We start from the raw sequence: 10657 nt of genomic DNA, 5'->3' as shown, positions 1-10657 counted from the left end.
TCCCTTCGTCAGGCTCTGGGAAACGTGTAGATGGTACAAGATGGTAAAAATTCCCTATAGGTAGGAAATAAGCTTCATTTTTGCACAGAGGGAGTTCAAGATGGAAGTCTGTCCTGGTCCATGAGTGTCTTTGTGAGCTGTGTTGAGTAGCTCTTTGATGTGTTGATCAGGGAGAATTCCTTCCCTGGAGGTGTCAGCTGGCAGGCAAGGAGGCAAAAAAACTTGCTTGTTCACAAGTGAAGTTTAAAATCCAAAATCGGCTACAATTTGGCATCGTCCATGTTTCAGGGGTGTACTTGGTAGCTGTGTTGGTCTAAGACGAAAAGACATACAAAAAACCAAAACTCTTGGTTCCAAAATTATCCCTTTTATTAGACCAACTGGAAAATTTTAGCTGATTTTGGATTTATTTCCTACCTATGGGGACTTTTTACCATCTTGTACCATCTACGCTTTTCCCCGCCTGACAAAGGGACTTTGATCCCAAAAGCTTGCAGAAAAGGACAGTTTTCTTGCCATTTTCCAGTTGGTCTAATAAAAGGTATCATTTTGGAACCAACAGTTCTAGTTTTTTGTATGTATATGAGGTGGGCATTTATTAAAACAACTTTAAAAGGTCCAGCTGGAGAAAACTCAACTCAAGTCTCTTGTCTATCAAATGCCTTTTTACTCCTCCACACCAACAGTGCTCTGTTTCTGCACAGGTTGGTGCAGCTTTGCCTGTTGATGTTTTAACATATGATGAAAAAACCCTGTCTGCTATACTGAGAGTTTCTAGCAGGTAAGTTCCTGGTTGTACATACTGTGTAAATATTGACATGGAAAGATGCATTGCGTAGCATAACAATGGCATATTAATAAACTAGTTTAAAACTTCTATTGCTATTTTTCCCATCAAAATAAAGTAAATACATAGAAGAAAGTGTCACCTGTAATCTGGTCTAGTTGCTGGGATGTGTGTGAATGTCTCCCAGTGGTGAGTCAGCGCTTGCATCTTTCAGTGATGGGAGACAATCCGCGACTGAGAGCAGGGAGTTTTTTACTCTCAGGAGGCCACTGGTGTGTCTGGATCAGGCATTCTGAAAGGCAACAAAAAGTGTGACAGCTTTACTGGTCTCCAGGTACCCTGTACTGTATCTATTGATTCTTGCTCCTCTAGAATTAACTCAATGTTATCATTTATTTCTGAGAAAAATGTCAAAGCACTAGGAAAAGAGCAGTAAGAGGCAGATTAAGAACCTATCTCAAACTCAGCATGTTTCCACTGGCACTTCTAGGTCTCAACAACACAATAACTCCTTACTTGGGACATTCTTAAGTGAGAATGAACCCTAAAGAGTGACCCTTGGCAGAGTTTTGCTCCTTGTGTATATGTGGGGTCATGCTCGCTGTAATACCCCTGCAGTTCCAAGACAGATTAGAGTCACTGTGACTCTAGTGTTTGTGCAGGAGTATTGCTTACTCAGTTCCAGGGCTGGCCCGTTACAATTGCTTGGGTCAACTCGATTTTTAAGGTTGCAGTGAAAACAAAATTGGGATTTGCCACCCCCCCATCTCTTCCTGGAGTTGACATCAGAAAGAAAGGCTTTCAGGTCTAAGTGGAGAACACCAGGCTGTAAGATTGGAAAAGACCTAACCTGAGTGAGCGTGAATAGCACACATGGATCAATACATTGTGCCCATCTTTAAAATATAAACTATGTTATCAGGTGTGAATGAGACATTCCTGTAACTTGTAGCTCTTGTCCCTTTGTTGCGGGAAGATGGCAGGAGTAGCTGAGGAAATTGAACAATAAACAGCAGGGGAAGTTGCTTGCAAAGAAAGAGACTAAAGTAGGCAACTGTCGATCCTCTGGATTGTGGCGTATGCATAAGAGGTCTAGTTGGGGGCCTTACAAATCTAGTTATAATGAGTCCTGCAACCATTACATCAAGACCTTCAGCGCATCTACCTAGAGTATGGAGGAGTGGAGGCTGCCCAAGACCTGCCCCACTTTAGCCCATTGAGACAGAGTCTGAAGGCCAGACTGAGTCCAGACGTTCAGTGCCCTGATGGTTGTAGCTTCTGCCAGAGAGCAACAGATAAGAACTGCTGTTGAATGCCTAATTCCTTAGTGAGGGCAAGTTTCTGTCAGGGTGGTATTCCGTTCTCCAACCAAGGAATACCTGCAAGGAGGCTAAAGACATTGGGTGGGGGAGGGGGACAGGGTCCAGGAATGAGGCATAGGAAAAAAGGGGATTGACTAAGACAGAAATCATCGGTTCCAGTTTTCATGTCTCTCACAATGTAGACGGGACTGGTCACACTGATAGACTGTTGTGACGCAACTGTGTTTGTGATGTGACCAGACTCCACTGATGGAATTACTACCTGTTCCATGTGTGACTGAGACTTCACCACTTTCTTATTCACTGAGTCTCTATCAAAGCTGTATATACTGCAGGAAAACTGGCAGATCCTATTAACATTCTTAATGTTCTCCTCCTTTAGTGGCTTTGTCAAACTGTGGAGTGCTTTAACTTTATTGGGCTCATACCAGAACCGAAAGTGTGCCTTCAGAGTGGTGCAGGTAAGACTCTGGGAGCTTGGTGACCCTCCACTGTTTTCTTCTCATAGGTCTAATGTAAGTTTAGTCAAGTATGTAGAGTCTCTTACCAGAAAACATGGCTTACCTATATAGAATGTATCAGTTCTGAGAACTCAGTACTCTTGTGTAGCTGTGAACCAAACAGATTTGATGGATCCATTTTGTAACTAGTGAAAAGTAATCAAAGTATTTTATGGTACAGTGCTTGTAACAATCCTCTGCTTAGTGTTGTCTGTAATTCGTCTCTCCTTCTTGGAGTCTGTAGACATGACCTTGTAAAATTAGACTTGTGTTCGAGTCTTGTCACTTGACATCTCCACTCCAAAGAGATCAGGGCTGATCTCATTAGCAGATTGATGGAACCTAATTTCATTGCTGCTTTGTCATTTTGTCCTTCATGGTGAAAATCTGTGGGGTTGAGGGTTTTGGTTTTTTTTAGTTCTCAAATGATTCCACTGGGAACCTTACATTGGATTTCAATTTTCAGTTCAGAACTCAGGGCTGCTTGTTACGAAATGCTTTACTTCAGTTCAGTCACTTGGGCAAGGGAGCTGGCATTGGTCTCCACAGTGATAGTTGAACAAACATCTACTTGGCTTACTTAAATTGCTTTGATTCTGTTTTACATGAGGCTATGGTTTTAATTTGCCTCCTAATAACAGTCTGCGTATATGTGACAATTTCATAATATTGTCTGTGGCTTGTTTCTTCCTTTTTTTCCACCAGACATCTCCATTCCTGCTCGCATTATCTGGGAACAGTAGAGAGCTAGTGTTGGACTGAATACACAGAACAGTTGGTTGAACTGTAAAAAGCTTGAGATGTTGGCACTATTCAGAGCCCTGATTTGTGGTGGGGATTTCCAAAGAACAGGCTGGATGAAGCCAAACATTACCAGCTCATGTCTCAGATGTCCATCTCTAAGGTGTTTACATGTACAAGTTGGAGACAAAGCTGAACTTAAAAAAGCCTTTACACAAAGGGATGTTGTTAGTTTTTCTGAGCTAACAGGGGACACTAACCCACTGCATCTGAATGAAGACTATGCAAAGAAGACAAGGTTTGGGAGAATGATTGTACATGGAGTTTTGATCAATGGACTTATTTCTGCAGTTCTGGGTACTAAGATGCCTGGTCATGGGTGCGTGTTTCTTTCTCAGGAAATTAACTTCCCAGCTCCTTTATATGTTGGAGAAGAAGTCTTAGCTGCAGCAGAAGTGAAGAAACTGAAGAGATCTATTGCATACATTTCAGTATTATGTACTGTCATGGACAGTGGAAAGACTGTTATGGAGGGGATGGTGAAAGTGTTGGTGTCAGACAGACAGAACTCCTCCTGACCACATGGTGTTTTACTCTGTAGTAAAGTTCATAGATGTATAGGTTACAGGTATCATAGTGCAAGACTTGGCAAGAATAAGCCTGCCAGAAGCTTCAAAGGACACAGCTTGTTGTCAGCATTGAGACTTGCTGTGCCTGTAAGTGAGCCATGTACAACAGTGCTGGTGGGGAGGTGTTTTTCAGAAAATATGTAGATCACTGTGATCCATGCTCACTTTGCACGCCATGGCAAGAGAACCTATGTCGACTGTATTCTTGTTTGTACAGCAGACACAATAAACAGACTGCTGCTGCCCACCAGAACCTGTGGGAAGGATGCAGAAGGTTTGTGAAGGCATATAAGTTGAGTGATGTTTCTTTTAACAAATGAATGTATTGTTACTCCTTGCTTAGAAGCAAATGCACTGCTTTGTTCAAGACTAGCCCTAAATTCCATAAAAATGGGCTGTGAAAAGGACTTCTCAGTGCTAGAATTTAATTGCCATTGGATAATAGTCTGTCCTTCCTCTCCTCCACCTGCCCCCCAAACGGCAATCCCAACATGTTACTTCAAGAAGTCCTGTGTTGGTGCTCAAAATTGCCCCCTGTTCTGTTTTGCTCAACATTGGGCTCTTTCTGTTTTCAAAAGCAGGGACTATGGAAGCACGTGAATAGTTCTTAAAAACTATCCCTTCAAACTACACGAAACAAATATGCATTGTAGAGGCTGACAGAATTAGAAATAGAGCAGATCAAAGTAAGTGGCATGGCTGCATTAAACATTCAGTTTATAGAATCAGAAGGGACCTCAGCAATCATCTCGTACAGTCCAGCTGAGCTTCAGTATTTCTGTTGATGTAAAGCAGTAGCTGGATCCTGGTACCAGTGTCTGGCCATCTTGTAATTTTTCATGTATTTATCCTCTCCTCAGCCTTGGAAGTGCACTTACCCCATTTTACCGATGGGGAACGGGATTTTAAAGGGATTTCTGCACCTAAAGGTGCAGATAGGTGCCAGAACACTTGCTAGCAGTTTAGGCATGTAAATACTTCTAAAAGTACAGCACTAAGGGACTTGTGCAAGGTCACAAGAGAACTCTATATAATGGTGAGGACATGAACATGGCTCTTGCAAATTCTAGGCTAGCACTGTCTACTCTGACTGCTCCGAATAGTACAAACCACAGCTGTAGGCACCGAACCACCAAAACAACCTAGATGACAGTTGTGGATCTAGTGGCAGAATTGGTCTGATTGACCAATGGTCCAAAGGTTCATCTCCCTTGAAGCTGTTATGCAGTCACAAAATCTCTAGGTACCCTGTGCTCAGAACAGTGCACCACAAACAACAGAATTGGGCCAAGCAAAAAGGGAAAATAACAAAGCAGACCTGAGTGGAACATTGTGCCTTAGAGGCGGATGGGCTTTGCACTTATTCTGGATATCAGCCAACCAGATACTTGTTAGAACAAGGATGCATCAATTTCCAGAACTAACTGCTCAGATTAAAGAAGAAAAATAGCAGGGTGCTGGGTCTTCAGAAGGAAGATATTCACTGGGCACACACCTAGAGCAGGGGTAGCCAACTTGCTAGTGCCACAAGTGACTCAGGGCAGTCATGTGTTCCACATGGCATACTGGGGAGGAGACGGGCAGCACAGTAGCAGAAAGCAGAGCAGCAGGTTGGGTAAGGAAAAAGGATTGAAGTGGCATGGGGAAAGGTGTGGGGCTAACTTGGCACACCTGACAAAAAGGTTGGCCCCTACTGAGCTTGAGATGTTCTTGGCTGTGGAGCTTTCTGTCGAATTAAAACAGGAAAAGGAAATCGTATCTAAAGCTCTTTTGATGATTCTCCTAGGACAGTTCAGCGTGTTTAAACGTCTACATAACACTTTCATTTTCTTGCTTTGTAGCGACTTTCATCTCTAGCGTCCTGTTCAAAAACCAGACTAAAACTTACTAAGAACTGGGCTTAGCAGGCACATCTTCCTGTGCGCTCCACTAAAGCAATCATTTGTCTTCCATGTTGTTTTGCTTCAGGCCCTTTTACAGTCCCTTCAGCTTGGGAATATAAATACACCTGGAGAAGGGTTGAAATAAATCTGATAGCTAATAACCTTGACACGGAAGTTGTGGCTTCTAGTCTAGCTACTGACACATCATAATACCCATTTCCTCCAACTCCTTTCAGACTGGAGGTTGCACTCTCCGAGCTTATGTAAATTGTACAGACACCTGAAAACAATTGCTTACCACTTGTCCTCTTCTGTGGAGAACAACTTGACAATTACGCTTCCAATATTAATGACCTTAACATACAAAGAAGTGATTCATTAAAAGGTAGTGAACATCTGGGGTCATAAAAGAATGGATGCTCAGTAAAAATGTTCCCAAAGTTCTTGCTCCACTTAGGAACAGAATGAGTAAGTTCTGAAAATCCATTGCAGCCTAAACATGCATCTTGCCAGGAGCCCAGTATTTTGCAAGAAATCTTGCCAAGATATCAAGGGCTTTAAAAGTAGAAGACCCAGATTTGCTACAGTCTAGACTGAGAGGCATAAAAGAACTTTTGACAAGAGAATGGAGAAATCACTGCTCTAATTGCTTCACTACCTGACAGTGGAGATGCGGGAAAGAACTTGCAGACCTGGTGCACAAAGGATTTTGATATCCTCAGACATCAGCCAGGCAGCACCATTGAAATGAAGACAGATGTTTCACAAGCCCACATTCTGCAGAAGTGAAAATCCTTATGGGAGGGAGGCCCACATTATACCAAGAGCATTCTTCTGGGAAATAAGCTCTAAGGAAAAACTTAGATGCCTCCGATGGTTAAGTTAGCTCAAATATTTTGTGTTTTGCAGAAGACCTGCATAAAACTCTGTGTTAAAATGTTGCCTGTTGTCTGTTATAAAGACCTATTTCTATAATTGCTCAATGTGCGAATGTTCTAATTGGTTTATTGCACTGTGAGGAATGGATAATACTTCAATATATGCCCATGTGGTGGTGGATAGCTGGTGATACCTTAGTTAGTGTTCTTATTTTAGCAATAAGTTGATGAATCAGAATTTGGCATGTATTTCTAATAAATGCATCAAAATTTCTCTAATAACACACTACTTGAAATGCTTAGGACCCATTAAGGTAAAAGTCATCCCTGTGCAGAGGGACAGAACAAGATGCATACAACTAAGCTCTCTATCTTGAGGGTCTCATGTAAGACTCCAGACAGATTCACAAACTTGTGAATGGAGTTTCATAGTTTCATAGTAGGTAGGGTCGGAAGAGTCCTAAGCAGATCATCAAGTCCAACCCTCTGCCATGGGCAGGAAAGGATGCTGGGGTCAAATGACCCCAGCTAGGTGGCTGTCTAGCCTCCTTTTGAAGATCCCCAGGGCAGGAGCCAGCACCACTTCCCTAGGAAGTTGGTTCCAGCTCCTAGCCGCCCTGACTGTGAAGTAGTGCCTCCTGATGTCTAGCCTGAACCTACTCTCAGTCAGCTTATGACCGTTATTCCTTGTAACTCCCGGTAGTGCTCGGGGAAACAGGGACTCTCCCATTGCCTGCTGGTCCCCCTTGGCAAGTGTGTAGGTGGCCACCAGATCCCCTCTCAGCCTTCTCTTGTGGAAGCTGAACAGGTTCAGATCCCGTAGCTTCTCCTCATAGGGCCTACCCTGCTGCCCCCTGATCATGCGAGAGGCCTCCTCTGGACCCTCTCTATGCTATCCACATCCCTCCTGAAGTGCAGCACCCAGAACTGGACGCAGTACTCCAACTGTGGCCTGACCACTGTCATATAGAAGGGGAGGATCACCTCCTTGGACCTGCTTGTGATGCATCTGTGGATGCACAACAAGGTGTGGTTAGCCTTCCTGACCACCTCCCCACATTGGCGGCCCATGTTCATCCTGGAATCGATAGTGACTCCAAGATCCTTTTCTGCCTCTGTACTAATAAGGAAATTCCCCAGCCTGTAGGTATGCTGCTGGTTCTTCCTCCCCAGGTGCATCACCTTGCACTTGTCCATTTTGAAACCCATCCTGTTCTCATCCACCCACCTCTGTAACCTGTCCAGATCTAGTTGTAACCTGTCCCTTTCTTCTGGCATGCCCACTTCTCCCCACATCTTAGTGTCATCTGCGAACTTGAACAAGGTGCTTTTCACCCCCTCGTCCAAGTTGCTGATGAAGATATTGAACAGTGCGGGCCCAAGGACTGAGCCCTGGGGAACCGCACTGCCCACATCCCTCAAGGTTGAAAATGACCCATCCACCACCACTCTCCAGCCAGTTTGTGACCCATCTGACTGTAGGCGTCAACACCACAGTCGCCTAATTTTTTAATGAGGATGAGGTGAGAGACAGTGTCGAAGGCCTTCCTAAAGTCCAGAAAGACTACGTCCACTGCGACACCTGTGTCCAGGGCTCTTGTGACTCACTGAGTTCTGAGTCCCACTGAAATTAATCTGTAGCAGTCAAGCTTAGACCAGAAGTGGGACTGCTGCACAAAAAGATTGGGAACAACTGTCATGACTGGCCTGTAAGTTTTGACCTGGTCACAAGGCTGAATATTTTTAATGTTATTGTCTGGAAAATGTCAGCTCTGGAAGGGGACATGCTGCACTTGGCAAGTTGAATCAAAGACTTTTCTTTGAAATATACTGCACTTAAATGTTCATCTTCACAAACTGAAGATGAATTGAGTTAGAGCAAACTTACAAAAGTGTTCAGTGCTTATTACATTTATTCTTGGGGGAGTACAGCCTATTACTTTTAATAATGGGTTATTTCATGTTGTGTATACAACTTATCAAGGGTAGCAGTGAAGATTATGTTTTGAGGGCACAAACCTCTGCTCACGCACACCCCCACAGAGTTCACATTAATCTAGCCCTGATTATTTCACTCATCATAGTGAGAAGTGAATACCAATGGCAAAGAACAACGATATATTTATCAAGGAGTCTGGGGTAGAGCAGAAGGATATTGCTACACACTGCAGGATTTCTTCTCATGAGATGTATCAGTTCCAGCTGCTGTTGGTGCAATATGGTTTCCCAAATATCCTTGCTCCCTTTGCCCTCTGTGGGCTTCTCAGCCTCTGTGCTAAACCAGGGAGGGTAAATGGCTGGTCTAGAGATCAGGTTCAACGGTATTGTAAAGTAAATGGCATATTGTCTTACAAACCCCTGTAAACAAACAGATATAATTACCTTAACAAATGACAGTTGGTGAGAGGGAATACATGAAGGGCCTGAGAGCCCTGAGCTCTGAGTTGCCTGTTGTCATGCCTTGTGCACCCAAAGCATTCAAGTTAAGCAAGGCATATGACAGCAAAGATTCAGGCCCCTGAGTTTTTTCTGCCTTAGACTGACTTACATGGCTAAGCATCTTGAATTTCCCTTCAGCTGATGGAAATATACCTCGTATACAAGCAGTTCAGTGGTTCTGCGTTACCAAGGGTGCTAAGGTCTGTTCCAGATGGACTCTGCTTTATGGGGAATAAACGGCAAATGAGCCTGAATTGTTCCAAGCCTAGTTGCTTTATTACCAATGCAGACAGACACGTTGCCATAAACCTTTCAAAATGCCTCCCACCACTGCAGCGAGGGTGGGTGTCAGAAGCAGAAGTATGAGCTCTTGTTGGCAGGTAAATCTATGGTTTGCTGGCCAAAAGTCTGCTCCTTCGCCTTTGCCACAATGCATTTTTTTCCCTCAATTCATGGAATTTAAGTTTTAAGACTACTGACAGCCAAGAACTATTCAGTAGTAAAACACTCATTTGCAGGCAAAACTCCATGACAGTAAACCCTTTAGGCTGTGCAGTTGCATGTAGTTTGAGAAGGAAATCAGGTTTGGTCCTCACAAGGGCCAGTGTTCAAAAGGCAACCTGGGCATGATTTTGGCCCTAAGATTGGGATGGGTGGGTAGAGAAGGCATTTTTTACTCAGTGTATTCTCTTAGGAAAGATGTTAGAGCTACTTTGTCTGAGCGAAGCTGGCTCCAACTGGCAGCTCCTGGCACAAGACCCACACTGACTGCTCAGGACTTTCAGTTTCTTTTCCTCCATTTGTGTTGCTTTAGTTTCTTTTCCTCCATTTGAGTTGCTTCGGTTTCCTGTTTTGTCACTGAACTGGGTCAGATGCTGACACACTGAACTCCCAGTGCCCTCTAGGAGCCGGGTGGGCTCAATCTGGCTCCTACACTTCTCTTCTGGGGGAAGACTTAAGCCAGGCCCTTGAATCCCACTCCCCGCCCCCTTTCTTTGTCGATTCCTTTAATATTTGCTTCCCCTGGCATATAGTTTTGAGCCCACTGTCCCCGGGCAGTGATGACTGTAGGACCACAACGCAGACTCACATTGCAGCCATCTGCACCCCTCTTAAATTAATTTGTACGCTGTGTGGATGTCCTGTCCTAGTTTCATAGTTTCTACGGTCGGAAGGGACCTGAGCAGATCATCTAGTCCGACCCCCTTCCATGGCAGGAAAGAGTACTGGGGTCAAATGACCCCAGCAAGGTGTTCATCTAACCTCCTCTTAAAAACCCCCAGGGTAGGAGCCTGCACCACTTCTCTTGGAACTTGGTTCCAGACCCTAGCCACCCTGACAGTGAAGTTGTGCCTCCTGATATCTAGCCTAAATCTACCCTCTGCCAGCTTGTGACCGTTATTCCTGGTCGCCCCTGGCAGTGCTCGGGGGAACAGGGACTCCCCCAGTGCCTGCTGGTCCCCCCTGACTAGTTTGTA

General features: G+C 44.2%; 1 protein-coding gene across 1 annotated transcript in view; it reads left to right on the top strand.

The window, feature by feature from the left end:
• Positions 1-4383, top strand: part of RPP14 (ribonuclease P/MRP subunit p14) — a 10607-nt gene extending 6224 nt beyond the window's left edge. Inside the window, exons 3-5 of the mRNA XM_019504874.1 lie at positions 705-781; positions 2492-2570; positions 3315-4383. Coding sequence (XP_019360419.1) covers positions 705-781; positions 2492-2570; positions 3315-3371 — 213 coding nt within the window. The 3' untranslated portion in view covers positions 3372-4383. The remainder of the gene's footprint in view (positions 1-704; positions 782-2491; positions 2571-3314) is intronic.
• The last annotated feature ends 6274 nt before the right edge of the window (positions 4384-10657 follow it).

Source organism: Gavialis gangeticus, unplaced genomic scaffold, assembly GCF_001723915.1.
Source record: "Gavialis gangeticus isolate Ggan-Ray unplaced genomic scaffold, GavGan_comp1, whole genome shotgun sequence".
In the NCBI taxonomy this organism is placed as follows: Eukaryota; Metazoa; Chordata; order Crocodylia; family Gavialidae; genus Gavialis; species Gavialis gangeticus.
Note: the sequence above shows the minus strand (reverse complement) of the source record. Positions and strands in the feature narration are given on the sequence as shown.